This window comes from Oncorhynchus mykiss, chromosome 15 (assembly GCF_013265735.2).
Source record: "Oncorhynchus mykiss isolate Arlee chromosome 15, USDA_OmykA_1.1, whole genome shotgun sequence".
Lineage (NCBI taxonomy): Eukaryota > Metazoa > Chordata > Actinopteri > Salmoniformes > Salmonidae > Oncorhynchus > Oncorhynchus mykiss.
Genome location: NC_048579.1, coordinates 66,533,070 through 66,548,069, shown reverse-complemented (window position 1 = coordinate 66,548,069; position 15,000 = coordinate 66,533,070). Strand labels below are relative to the sequence as shown.

Here is a 15,000-nt window from a genome sequence, read left to right as displayed (position 1 = left end):
GTATTTCTGGGTATTTCTGTAACCTTTATTTAGCAGGAAGTTATGCTGTGCTGTGTTTACATTCTGTTTGGTATACCTACAATTCAATCCATGCATTAGCTATTGTTACTAAACTGTTATGAGCTCAAAGAGGACGTGCAACATGACTGGATTCCACAGGAGGGCGCCATCTCCCATGTTAATGTACATGTTGTAGACTATATCACTCAGCCATCTCCCATGTTAATGTACATGTTGTAGACTATATCACTCAGCCATCTCCCATGTTGTTGTAGACTATATCACTCAGCCATCTCCCATGTTGTAGACTATATCACTCAGCCATCTCCCATGTTGTTGTAGACTATATCACTCAGCCATCTCCCATGTTGTTGTAGACTATATCACTCAGCCATCTCCCATGTTAATGTACATGTTGTAGACTATATCACTCAGCCATCTCCCATGTTGTTGTAGACTATATCACTCAGCCATCTCCCTTGTTGTAGACTATATCACTCAGCCATCTCCCATGTTGTTGTAGACTATATCACTCAGCCATCTCCCATGTTGTTGTAGACTATATCACTCAGCCATCTCCCATGTTGTAGACTATATCACTCAGCCATCTCCCATGTTGTTGTAGACTATATCACTCAGCCATCTCCCATGTTGTAGACTATATCACTCAGCCATCTCCCATGTTGTTGTAGACTATATCACTCAGCCATCTCCCATGTTGTTGTAGACTATATCACTCAGCCATCTCCCATGTTAATGTACATGTTGTAGACTATATCACTCAGCCATCTCCCATGTTGTTGTAGACTATATCACTCAGCCATCTCCCTTGTTGTAGACTATATCACTCAGCCATCTCCCATGTTGTTGTAGACTATATCACTCAGCCATCTCCCATGTTGTTGTAGACTATATCACTCAGCCATCTCCCATGTTGTAGACTATATCACTCAGCCATCTCCCATGTTGTTGTAGACTATATCACTCAGCCATCTCCCATGTTGTAGACTATATCACTCAGCCATCTCCCATGTTGTTGTAGACTATATCACTCAGCCATCTCCCATGTTAATGTACATGTTGTAGACTATATCACTCAGCCATCTCCCATGTTGTAGACTATATCACTCAGCCATCTCCCATGTTGTTGTAGACTATATCACTCAGCCATCTCCCATGTTAATGTACATGTTGTAGACTATATCACTCAGCCATCTCCCATGTTGTAGACTATATCACTCAGCCATCTCCCATGTTGTTGTAGACTATATCACTCAGCCATCTCCCATGTTGTAGACTATATCACTCAGCCATCTCCCATGTTAATGTACATGTTGTAGACTGTATCACTCAGCCATCTCCCATGTTGTAGACTATATCACTCAGCCATCTCCCATGTTGTTGTAGACTATATCACTCAGCCATCTCTCATGTTAATGTACATGTTGTAGACTATATCACTCAGCCATCTCCCATGTTGTAGACCATATCACTCAGCCATCTCCCATGTTGTTGTACATGTTGTAGACTATATCACTCAGCCATCTCCCATGTTGTAGACTATATCAATCAGCCAAATCCCATGTTAATGTACATGTTGTAGACTATATCACTTAGCCATCTCCCATGTTGTAGACTATATCACTCAGCCATCTCCCATGTTGTAGACTATATCACTCAGCCATCTCCCATGTTAATGTACATGTTGTAGACTATATCACTCAGCCATCTCCCATGTTGTAGACTATATCACTCAGCCATCTCCCATGTTGTTGTACATGTTGTAGGCTATATCACTCAGCCATCTCCCATGTTAATGTACATGTTGTAGACTATATCACTCAGCCATCTCCCATGTTGTAGACTATATCACTCAGCCATCTCCCATGTTGTTGTACATGTTGTAGACTATATCACTCAGCCATCTCCCATGTTGTAGACTATATCACTCAGCCATCTCCCATGTTGTTGTAGACTATATCACTCAGCCATCTCCCATGTTGTAGACTATATCACTCAGCCATCTCCCATGTTGTAGACTATATCACTCAGCCATCTCCCATGTTGTTGTACATGTTGTAGACTATATCACTCAGCCATCTCCCATGTTGTAGACTATATCACTCAGCCAACTCCCATGTTGTAGACTATATCACTCAGCCATCTCCCATGTTGTTGTACATGTTGTAGACTATATCACTCAGCCATCTCCCATGTTGTTGTACATGTTGTAGACTATATCACTCAGCCATCTCCCATGTTGTTGTACATGTTGTAGACTATATCACTCAGCCATCTACCATGTTAATGTACATGTTGTAGACTATATCACTCAGCCATCTCCCATGTTGTAGACTATATCACTCAGCCATCTCCCATGTTGTTGTACATGTTGTAGACTATATCACTCAGCCATCTCCCATGTTGTAGACTATATCACTCAGCCATCTCCCATGTTGTTGTAGACTATATCACTCAGCCATCTCCCATGTTATTGTACATGTTGTAGACTATATCACTCAGCCCTCTCCCATGTTATTGTACATGTTGTAGACTATATCACTCAGCCATCTCCCATGTTGTAGACTATATCACTCAGCCATCTCCCATGTTGTTGTAGACTATATCACTCAGCCATCTCCCATGTTATTGTACATGTTGTAGACTATATCACTCAGCCCTCTCCCATGTTATTGTACATGTTGTAGACTATATCACTCAGCCATCTCCCATGTTGTAGACTATATCACTCAGCCATCTCCCATGTTGTTGTAGACTATATCACTCAGCCATCTCCCATGTTATTGTACATGTTGTAGACTATATCACTCAGCCATCTCCCATGTTATTGTACATGTTGTAGACTATATCACTCAGCCATCTCCCATGTTGTTGTACATGTTGTAGACTATATCACTCAGCCATCTCCCATGTTGTAGACTATATCACTCAGCCATCTCCCATGTTATTGTACATGTTGTAGACTATATCACTCAGCCATCTCCCATGTTGTAGACTATATCACTCAGCCATCTCCCATGTTATTGTACATGTTGTAGACTATATCACTCAGCCCTCTCCAACAGAACTATGTTTCACATCCACAAGAGGGCATGCATATCACAATATCACAATATCACAATATCACAATATCTCAATATTACAATATCACAATATCTCAATATTACAATGTCACAATATCTCAATATCTCAATATCACAATATCACAACGTCACAATATAATGATCTAGTGTGAATCCAAGATTGAACCCAGGTCTCACTGCTCTCTCTCTCTGTGGCTGGCGGGTCCTCTGAGGTCATGCCACCTCAGGGCCTGCAGACAGTGACATTAGAACTCCAAAATTAGCTCAGCCGTAAGGCTAATCACCTGGAAAATAGACCCGTGGGGACTCATTGTAAGCAGCAGGACACCTGAGGTGACTGGAAACAGAAAGAAGGAATGAGGAAGTGTTGTGATGTCCATAAGGTTTGCTGTGAACTGCTCTTTCATTTCAATAGCAATCAAAGCTCTCCTCTCCTCTCCTCTCCTCTCCTCTCCTCTCCTCTCCTCTCCTCTCCTCTCCTCTCCTCTCCTCTCCTCTCCTCTCCTCTCCTCTCTTCTCTTCTCTTCTCCTCTCTTCTACACCCTCTCCTCTCTTCTACACCATCTCCTCTACACCCCCTCCTCTCCTCTCCTCTCATCTACACCCTCTAAACCCTCTTCTCTACACCCTCTCCTCTCTTCTCTTCTCTTCTCTTCTCCTCTCCTCTCTTCTACACCCTCTCCTCTACACCCTCTCCTCTACACCCCCTCCTCTCCTCTCCTCTCATCTACACCCTCTAAACCCTCTTCTCTACACCCTCTCCTCCCCTCCCCTCTCTCCTCTCCTCTCCTCCCTCCTCTCCTCTCCTCTCCTCTCCTCTCCTCTCCTCTCCTCTCCTCTCCTCTCCTCTCCTCTCCTCTCCTCTCCTCTCCTCTCCTCTCCTCTCCTCTCCTCTCCTCTCCTCTCCCCTCCCCTCTCCTCCCCTCTCCTCTCCTCTCCTCTCCTCTCCTCTCTCTCAGGTCCTCTACCGTCTAAAGGAGAAGGTTGAATATTCTGACAGGCAGACCAAAGAGCAGTCCGTGTTCCCCAGCCGCGACCTTCACCTGACCCCTGTCACCGTCCCACCCCCGGTCCCGCTGCACGCCGTCGGAGCACAGACCCAGCCCCAGGTAGGTTGGAGCGCGATTAACTACAATTCCCATAAGGCAACACATATTTGAAGCCCCAAGTTGTAGCATGATGTACTACAGTACCATAATGTTATGTGTAATACACCTGTATTCATAAAGTATATCAGAGTACGAGTGCTGATCTAGGATCAGGTCCTGCCTGACCATATCATCCTATTCAATCTGATCTAAAAGACCAAACTGATCCAAGATCAGCTCTCTTACAGGGCAGCAGGTAGTCTAGCAGTTAGAGCAGTGGACCAGTAACCAAAAGGAACTGACAAGGTGAACAATCTGCTGATGTGCCATTGAGCAAGGCACTTCAGGAGTGCGGCACTGAGCCTGTAAAACAACACATTTCACTGCCCCTACCCGGGTGTATGTGACAATAAAACATATGTCTTTCTACTGTGAGATGCTTTGTGAATACAGGTCCTGGTTTTATCTTTAGTAAAGGAGTGTCTGAAGCTCAACTAATGCTGTCCCATCTTGTCATTATTCCCCAGGTCCTGGTTTTATCTTTAGTAAAGGAGTGTCTGAAGCTAAACTAATGCTGTCCCATCTTGTCATTATTCCCCAGGTCCTGGTTTTATCTTTAGTAAAGGAGTGTCTGAAGCTAAACTAATTCTGTCCCATCTTGTCATTATTCCCCAGGTCCTGGTTTTATCTTTAGTAAAGGAGTGTCTGAATCTAAACTAATGCTGTCCCATCTTGTCATTATTCCCCAGGTCCTGGTTTTATCTTTAGTAAAGATGTGTCTGAAGCTAAACTAATGCTGTCCCATCTTGTCATTATTCCCCAGGTCCTGGTTTTATCTTTAGTAAAGGCGTGTCTGAAGCTCAACTAATGCTGTCCCATCTTGTCATTATTCCCCAGGTCCCCTTCTCTAGCAGCATGGTCCAAGCAGAGCCAGCACCGCCTTCTACACCCATATCCATACCTCCACCCAGAGCCTGCCGTCCTCCACCCACCACCCCTGTCCCCATCCCTGTCTCCAGCTCCAGCTGTGGTCCTCCGCAGCTCCCCCCTGCCCACCAGAAACCCTGCCTGTCAGCCAGCCCCTCTCCCTTCAGGATGAAGCCTGCCGCGTGTCTCCAGGAGAGGTGAGTGAATACTGGTGGTGATATTAAATATGGACACTCAATGTTCATCTGTGTTGGACCAAACCGATGAGCGTTCTGTATAAAAGGACAAGGACGATTCTGGTTCTCGTCTCCTTGTAAAAAGAAGCATGAGCAGTGTGGGTTCAGTTGTCCACTAAATCATCTCACAATGATTCTGGGTTGAAAGACTGAAACCATGTAACCGTTTTGAAGTAGTCTATAGCCTCATTGTCCCAGAGCTGGAGGGTCTCTCTCAATAGCTGGGCTGTAGTCTATAGCCTGATTGTCCCAGAGCTGGAGGGTCTCTCAATAGCTGGGCTGTAGTCTATAGCCTGATTGTCCCAGAGCTGGAGGGTCTCTCTCAATAGCTGGGCTGTAGTCTATAGCCTGATTGTCCCAGAGCTGGAGGGTCTCTCAATAGCTGGGCTGTAGTCTATAGCCTGATTGTCCCAGAGCTGGAGGGTCTCTCTCCATAGCTGGGCTGTAGTCTATAGCCTGATTGTCCCAGAGCTGTAGGGTCTCTCTACACAGCTGGGCTGTAGTCTATAGCCTGATTGTCCCAGAGCTGGAGGGTCTCTCTCCATAGCTGGGCTGTAGTCTATAGCCTGATTGTCCCAGAGCTGGAGGGTCTCTCTACATAGCTGGGCTGTAGTCTATAGCCTGATTGTCCCAGAGCTGGAGGGTCTCTCTCCATAGCTGGGCTGTAGTCTATAGCCTGATTGTCTCAGAACTGGAGGGTCTCTCTCCATAGCTGGGCTGTAGTCTATAGCCGGATTGTCCCAGAGCTGGAGGGTCTCTCTCAATAGCTGGGCTGTAGTCTATAGCCTGATTGTCCCAGAGCTGGAGGTCTCTCTCCATAGCTGGGCTGTAGTCTATAGCCTGAATGTCCCAGAGCTGGAGGGTCTCTCTCCATAGCTGGGCTGTAGTCTATAGCCGGATTGTCCCAGAGCTGGAGGGTCTCTCTCAATAGCTGGGCTGTAGTCTATAGCCTGATTGTCCCAGAGCTGGAGGTCTCTCTCCATAGCTGGGCTGTAGTCTATAGCCTGAATGTCCCAGAGCTGGAGGGTCTCTCTCCATAGCTGGGCTGTAGTCTATAGCCTGATTGTCCCAGAGCTGGAGGGTCTCTCTCCATAGCTAGGCTGTAGTCTATAGCCTGATTGTCCCAGAGCTGGAGGGTCTCTCTACATAGCTGGGCTGTAGTCTATAGCCTGATTGTCCCAGAACTGGAGGGTCTCTCTCAATAGCTGGGCTGTAGTCTATAGCCTGATTGTCCCAGAGCTGGAGGGTCTCTCTCAATAGCTGGGCTGTAGTGTATATGAGGTCAGGGCAGGGTTTGGTTGGATGTTGGCGGCCAATCAAGAACTGTCCTAGTGACACAAAGAACGGACGGATGGGGGAGAGGAGGAGGGGGAGGGGTAGAGGGGGAGAGGAGGGGAGGAGGGGTAGGAGGTGAAGAGGAGAGGAGGGAGGGGAGAGGGGGAAGGAGGGGATGAGGGGGAGAGGAGGGGAAGGAGGGGGGAGGAGGCAGAGGAGGGGTGAGGAGAGGAGGGGGAAGGAGGGGAAGGGGTGAAGTCTAAAGTCTTTAATGTTGCTCTTCCTCTCTGGCTTGACTTTAGAAGAACACTGTAAGTGATGTCTGGGAAACTTTCCACTGCTGCTTTTAACTACACAGAGAGAGAGACAGAGAGAGAGACAGAGAGAGAGACACGGAGAGAGACAGCGAGAGAGACACAGAGAGAGACACAGAGAGAGAACACAGAGAGAGACACAGAGAGAGAACACAGAGAGAGGACACAGAGAGAGAGACACAGAGAGAGAGACACAGAGAGAGACACAGAGAGAGACACAGAGAGAGACACAGAGAGACACAGAGAGACACAGAGAGAGACACAGAGTGAGACACAGAGTGAGACACAGAGAGAGACACAGAGAGAGACACAGAGAGAGACACAGATAGAGACACAGAGAGAGACAGAGAGAGACACAGAGAGAGACACAGAGAGAGACACAGAGAGAGACACAGAAAGAGACACAGAGAGAGAACACAGAGAGAGACACAGAGAGAGAACACAGAGAGAGAACACAGAGAGAGACACATAGAGAGACACAGAGAGAGACACAGAGAGAGACACAGAGAGAGACACAGAGAGAGACCACAGAGAGAGAACACAGAGATAGACACAGAGAGAGACACAGAAAGAGACACAGAGAGAGAACACAGAGAGAGACACAGAAAGAGACACAGAAAGAGACACAGAGAGAGAACACAGAGAGAGACACAGAGCGAAACTGGTTTGAAGACATTTGAAGGTTTTCATCGTGCGTTTATACCAAGCAGATTAGATGTTGTAGCTACACACAATCCCCAAATGAATGGCTGATACCAGCATATTGTATCATGTCCCAGCAGTAAGTTGTGGGTTATGTTATCACATCCCACTGCACTCAGGTGAACTGTTACATGCTGGCCAGAGTCCAGAGGCATTGAGCCGTGGTATTTTCCCCCGACCTCTAACATCTGATTGTGTTTGGTGGCAGGTGTTCTCCGTAGAGTACGTGTAGAATGAGGGGTAGACCACCTCCTCTGCCTTAGTCTGAGGAAGGTGGGAACAGGGAGGAGGAGGAAGTGGAGGAGGAAAGGAGGAGGAGAAGGAGGGAAGAGGGGGAGAAGAGGAGGAGGAGGAGGAGGAGGAAGGGGGGGAGTAGGAGGGAAGAGGGGGAGAGGAGGAGGAGGAGGATGAGGAGGAAAATAAGGGAATGAGGAGGAGGACGAGAAGGACTGGAGAGGGGGAGGAGGAGGAAGGAAGGGGGGGAGAAGGAGGGAAGAGGGAGAGAAGGAGGAGATGGAGGATGTAGAGGAGGAGGAGGAGGGAATGAGGAGGAGGATGAGAAGGATGGAGGTGGAGGAGGAGGAAGGAAGGGGGGAGGAGGAGGAAGGAAGGGGTGGAGAAGGAGGACATAGAGGAGGAGGTAGAGGAGGAGGGAAGAGGACGTCTTGGTTCTTTCTCAAATAATCTTACCTCGATTGCTCACCTCCTCTCCTCACCTCCTTCTCTAAACCCATTGAAGGAAAAGGTACATAGCCCCTCCCCCTCTGACCTTCTCCTCTTATACAGTTGAGAAGGAGGTGAGGAAAGATGAATTGAGATTGAGGCCCCTTATGTCACAAGTCATCCTGATGTTTATAAGAAGGAAGTGAGAGACTGTTCCGGAACAGGCCTCTGTCAGGAATGTTCTTTATGTAAAACAATGAAGCAGGATAAAATGCAATGAGAGAGGGTTCATTTCACTGGCAGGTGTCTCATGGTGATAGATTACATAGGATTTTTTTGGGGGGGGGGAATATTGTCAAGTGCTTTTGTAACATGTTGGAGTGCAGTTTGAGGATGCCTGATAACGCTCAGGTCTGGAACTGTAATGTGTATTTCCTCTATGTACATGTAGGTTAGAATGTATATATTATATGACAGGAAGAAGATCATTAACACTGTCAGCATTATATATTTAAGGCAATAAGGCCGGAGGAGGTGTGGTATATGGCCAATATACCACGGCTAAGGGCTGTTATTAGGCACGACGCAACGCTGAGTGCCTGGATACAGCCCTTAGCTGTGGTATATTAGCCATATACCACAAACCCCCGAGGTGCCTTATTGCTGTTATAAACTGGTTACCAACGTAATTAGAGCTGTAAAAATACATGTTTTGTCATACCCGTGGTATACGGTCTGATATACTACGGCCGTCGGCCAATCAGCATTCAGGGCTCCAACCACCAAGTTGATTATTTTAAACAATATACACTTAGAAACCTGAGTGGTGTCACTAACCACGCACATGCCATCTTCCTGTCAAGTAAAACAGTACGGAGTGACAGGCACCAGCAGCCCTAACCTGTGACTCCACTGCCTCTGAATAGACTGCCATTTGGGCTCAGACCACAAGAACAAAAGGGAAAGGCGTGACTCTCTGACAGGAAACTGGCTACTTCCTGAGCCGCCATGGGGCTGATTGTTGCAGTTCAGAGTGGACACACAACACTGAATGTTCGGTCCAGACTGGAACAATTCCCTTTGGTCTGTGCTCTGCATTCAGTGTCAACAACTGAGAAAACAGAGATATGCTGGTCTCTGCATTGTTGAAGATTTTTGGCAAAATGGTCATCGAGATGTTACGATGGCTGAGCAGCCAGATGGAGAGAGAGAGAGAGACAGAGAGAGACAGAGAGAGATAGACAGAGAGAGACAGAGAGAGACAGAGAGAGAGAGAGAGAGGGAGAGACAGAGAGAGACAGAGAGAGACAGAGAGAGAGAGACAGAGAGAGAGAGACAGACAGAGAGAGACAGAGAGAGAGAGACAGAGAGAGAGACAGAGAGAGACAGAGAGACAGAGAGAGAGACAGTGAGAGAGACTATATACTGTATATGCGTGCGTGTGTGTATTCATTTGTGCATGTGCGTGCACGTGTGTGTGTTCTATAGCGGGTGTCAGGGGGTCAGGAAGACCTGTCTCCGTGGTGATTGGGCATTAGCTGGTGTCAAGGGGTCAGGAAGACCTGTCTCCGTGGTGATTGGGCATTAGCTGGTGTCAAGGGGTCAGGAAGACCTGTCTCTGTGGTGATTGGGCATTAGCTGGTGTCAAGGGGTCAGGAAGACCTGTCTCCGTGGTGATTGGTCATTAGCTGGTGTCAGGGAGTCAGGAAGACATGTCTCCTTGGTGATTGGGCATTAGCTGGTGTCAGGGAGTCAGGAAGACATGTCTCCTTGGTGATTGGGCATTAGCTGGTGTCAGGGAGTCAGGAAGACATGTCTCCTTGGTGATTGGGCATTAGCTGGTGTCAGGGGGTCAGGAAGACCTGTCTCCATGGTGATTGGTCATTAGCCAGAGTTTGTTCTTAACAGTTTGTTGTTGTTCTGGAAGCCCAGCCAACCGGGACCGGACGCCATATTTAACCCCCTCTGATTGGGCCAGGGTAAACAATGAGAAGGTGATTTGATGTGGGCGTGCGAATAGACCAAGACATGTTATCTTCAGGAGATGAGGAGGAACAAAAAAATTGAATTTAAAGATAGTCCAGTCGAGTTCAACAATTGTTCCCTTGATTAGCCAGTTACAGTAATCTGTCGCCCATGTTGCTAGGCAGAATACGGTTTGTTTATGACCCGCATTCTGCCAATAGAAACACCACAGTAAGCCACTCTGAGAAAAGGCAGATCAACGTAGAACGAGGAAAAGACCATGTTAACGTGTGTTTTGCTCCCGTAGGAGAGGCTCCAACGTCTCCCTGGTGCTGGACATGTCCTCCCTGGCCTCGGTGGAGCCCCTGAACTGTGGGGTGGTGACCCCCAGAGAGAGGGCCACTCAGGACTACCTGCAGTCAGCCAGCCGGACCCTGTCCAGACAGCAGCTACGAGACGTGGTGCTCAACACACAGACGCTGCACGCAGAGTTCGCTGTGAGTGGAATGAACACACGCATGCACGTACACACACACCACACACACACACACACACACACACACACACACACACACACACACACACACACACACACACACACACACACACACACACACCACACACACACACACACCTTCGCACACACCACACACACACACACCACACACACACACACACACACACACACACACACACACACACACACACACACACACCACACACCACACACACACCACACACACACCACACACACACCACACACACACACACACACACACACACACACACACACCACACACCACACACACACACCGCACACACACACACACACCACACACACACACACACCACACACACACACACACACACCACACACACACACACACACACACACACAGACCACACACACACACACACCACACACCACACACACACACACACACACACACACACACACACACACCACACACACACACCACACACCACACACACACACACACACACAAACACACGCACACACACACACACACACCACACACACACACAACCACACGCACAAACACGCACACACCATACACACACACACCACACACACACACACACAGCTACGCGACGTGGCGCTCCACACACAGACCCTACACACAGGGTTCGTCGTGAGTTAACAAAACGTCAACACAACCACTACACAGCGTTGTGTTCCTGTGGGCAACAACTCGATTAATCAACTCTGTTATTCAAGGCCGGATAGCCCATTACATTTGTGTATGTGGAACAATCCACCTCAACATTTATGGGCTGTTTAAACCAATTGATTTAAATCAAATCAAATCAAATGTATTTATATAGCCCTTCGTACATCAGCTGATATCTCAAAGTGCTGTACAGAAACACAGCCTAAAACCCCAAACAACAAGCAATGCAGGTGTAGAAGCACGGTGGCTAGGAAAAACTCCCTAGAAAGGCCAAAACCTAGAAAGAAACGTAGAGAGGAACCAGGCTATGTGGGGTGGCCAGTCCTCTTCTGGCTGTGCCGGGTGGAGATTATAACAGAACATGGCCAAGATGTTCAAATGTTCATAAATGACCAGCATGGTCCAATAATAATAAGGCAGAACAGTTGAAACTGGAGCAGCAGCACGGTCAGGTGGACTGGGGACAGCAAGGAGTCATCATGTCAGGTAGTCCTGAGGCATGGTCCAAGGGCTCAGGTCCTCCGAGAGAGAGAAAGAAAGAGAGAAAGAGAGAATTAGAGAGAGCACACTTAAATTCACACAGGACACCGAATAGGACAGGAGAAGTACTCCAGATATAACAAACTGACCCTAGCCCCCCGACACATAAACTACTGCAGCATAAATACTGGAGGCTGAGACAGGAGGGGTCAGGAGACACTGTGGCCCACTCCGAGGACACCCCCGGACAGGGCCAAACAGGAAGGATATAACCCCACCCACTTTGCCAAACACAGCCCCCACACCACTAGAGGGATATCTTCAACCACCAACTTACTTCATGAGTTAAATTGTGTTTTTGTTTGTCTGTTTTGTTTGTCTGTTTTGTTTGTCTGTTTTGTTTGTCTGTTTTTGTTTGTCTGTTTTGTTTGTCCGTTCAGGAAATCCCAATGAACTTTGTGGATCCAAAGGTGATAGACATTTCCAGTCATGGAACCAAAAACAGATACAAGACAATACTGCCAAGTAAGTATATTAGCTTTTTAATATGTATTAGTTTATTAAGCAATAAGACTCGAGGGGGGTGTGGTATATGGCCAATATAACACGGCTAAGGGTTGTTCTTTAAGCACGACACAACGCGGAGTGCCTGGATACAGCCCTTAGCCGTGGTATATTGGCCATATACCACAAATCCCCAAGGTGCCTTATTGCTGTTATAAACTGGTTACCAACGTAATTAGAGCTGTAAAAATACATGTTTTGTCATACCCATATATGATGTGATATACCACGGATTTCAGCCAATCAGCATTCAGGGCTGGAACCACCCAGTTTATAAGGACTAATTGACCACCCACAGAGCCACAACCTGTTGTGTGGTCCCACAGACTAAAGCTATGGTGTTAATGTGAGGGTCAGTGTCGAGTAGCGGTAGATTAGGCTTGTCTATCTCACACAGCAGTAGTTCTGTCAACCTGTCACTGTCTGTTATTGTCAACCTTTGGGCTCTCACACACACACACACACACACACACACACACACACACACACACACACACACGCACACATAGACAAACATTCTCTGCAGCGCATGGTATATTGTTGTGTGCAGCATGTGTTTGGCAACACTGAATACAACCAAACATAGCCAACCGCCACAACCTCTCCTGGTCATACAGGAAGTGTTTTAGTGCTGCCCTGTCTGGTTGGTCAGCCTGGTGGACGGAAGTGGTCAAATATAAACCCAATGTCTGAGATGAGCTGTTCCTTCCTGATTCTTTAAACAGCCTCTAGGTGTGTCCCAAATGGTGTCCTATTCCCTAGTGTTCTGCCTTTAACCCTGTGGGTCCTGATCAAAAGTACTGCACTAACTAGGGAATAGGGTGCTGTAGTAGCGCATTAACTAGGGAATAGGGTGCTATAGTAGTGCACTAACTAGGGAATAGGGCGCTGTAGTAGCGCACTATCTAGGGAATAGGGTGCTATAGTAGTGCACTAACTAAGGAATAGGATGTTATAGTAGTGCACTAACTAGGGAATAGGGTGTTATAGTAGTATGTGTGTGTGTGTGTGTGTGTGTGTGTGTGTGTGTGTGTTTGTGTGTGTGTGTGTGTGTGTGTGAATGACATCATTCTGTAATAAAAAGACAGTTGGGTTGGAATGTTACTGTCTTCCCGTTCACACCTTGGAACGTTATCAGGCTTCCTGTCTGAACCAGCAGTCTTCCTTCAACACGCAGAGCACAGAGGGGTCTGAGGTTGAGGTCGGGGTCTGGGGTTGAGGTCTGGGGTGGAGGTCTGGGGTTGAGGTTGGTGTCTGGGGTTGAGGTTGGGGTCTGGGGTTGAGGTCTGGGGTTGAGGTTGGGGTCTGGGGTTGGGGTCTGGGGTTGAGGTCTGGAGTTGGGGTCTGGGGTTGAGGTCTGGGGTTGAGGTCTGGGGTTGAGGTTGGGGTCTGGGGTTGAGGTTGGGGTCTGGGGTTGAGGTTGGGGTGTGGGGTTGAGGTCTGGGGTTGAAGTCTGGGGTTGAGGTTGGGGTGTGGGGTTGAGGTCTGGGGTTGAGGTCTGGGGTTGAGGTTGGGGTCTGGGGTTGGGGTCTGGGGTTGAGGTCTGGAGTTGGGGTCTGGGGTTGAGGTCTGGGGTTGAGGTCTGGGGTTGAGGTTGGGGTCTGGGGTTGAGGTTTGGGTCTGGGGTTGAGGTTGGGGTGTGGGGTTGAGGTCTGGGGTTGAAGTCTGGGGTTGAGGTTGGGGTGTGGGGTTGAGGTCTGGGGTTGAAGTCTGGGGTTGAGGTTGGGGTCTGGGGTCTGGGGTTAAGGTTGGGGTCTGGGGTTGAGGTCTGGGGTTGAGGTTGGGGTCTGGGATCTGGGGTTGAAGTCTGGGGTTGAGGTCTGGGGTTGAGGTTGGGGTCTGGGATTGAGGTTGGGGTCTGGGGTTGAGGTCTGAGATTTAGGTCTGAGGTTGGGGTCTGAGGTCGAGGTCTGGGGTTGAGGTTGAGGTTGGGGTTGAGGTCTGGGGTTGAGGTCTGGGGTTGAGGTCTGGGGTTGAGGTTGGGGTCTGGGGTTGAGGTTGGGGTGTGGGGTTGAGGTCTGGGGTTGAAGTCTGGGGTTGAGGTTGGGGTGTGGGGTTGAGGTCTGGGGTTGAAGTCTGGGGTTGAGGTTGGGGTCTTGGGTTGAGGTCTGGGGTTGAGGTTGGGGTCTGAGGTTGAGGTCTGGGGTTGGGGTCTGGGGTTGAGGTCTGGGGTTGAGGTTGGGGTCTGGGGTTGAGGTCTGGGGTTGAGGTCTGGGGTTGAGGTTGGGGTCTGGGGTTGGGGTCTGGGGTTGCGGTTGGGCTCTGGGGTTGGGGGTTGAGGTTGGGGTCTGGGGTCTGGGGTTGAGGTTGGGGTCTAGACAGAAGACTTCAGACAGATAAGTCCAGACAAAACACTTCAGACAGAGAAGTCCAGACAGAACAGTCCAGACAGAACAGTCCAGACAGAACACTCCAGACAGAACTCTTCAGACAGAGAAGTCCAGACAGAACACTTCAGACAGAGAAGTCCAGACAAAACACTTCAGACA

General features: G+C 48.4%; 1 protein-coding gene across 1 annotated transcript in view; it reads left to right on the top strand.

The window, feature by feature from the left end:
* Nucleotides 1-15,000, top strand: part of LOC110515929 (receptor-type tyrosine-protein phosphatase R-like) — a 33,868-nt gene that overhangs the window by 5,516 nt on the left and 13,352 nt on the right. Inside the window, exons 3-6 of the mRNA XM_036945009.1 lie at nucleotides 4,064-4,213; nucleotides 5,090-5,316; nucleotides 10,582-10,771; nucleotides 12,388-12,472. Coding sequence (XP_036800904.1) covers nucleotides 4,064-4,213; nucleotides 5,090-5,316; nucleotides 10,582-10,771; nucleotides 12,388-12,472 — 652 coding nt within the window. The remainder of the gene's footprint in view (nucleotides 1-4,063; nucleotides 4,214-5,089; nucleotides 5,317-10,581; nucleotides 10,772-12,387; nucleotides 12,473-15,000) is intronic.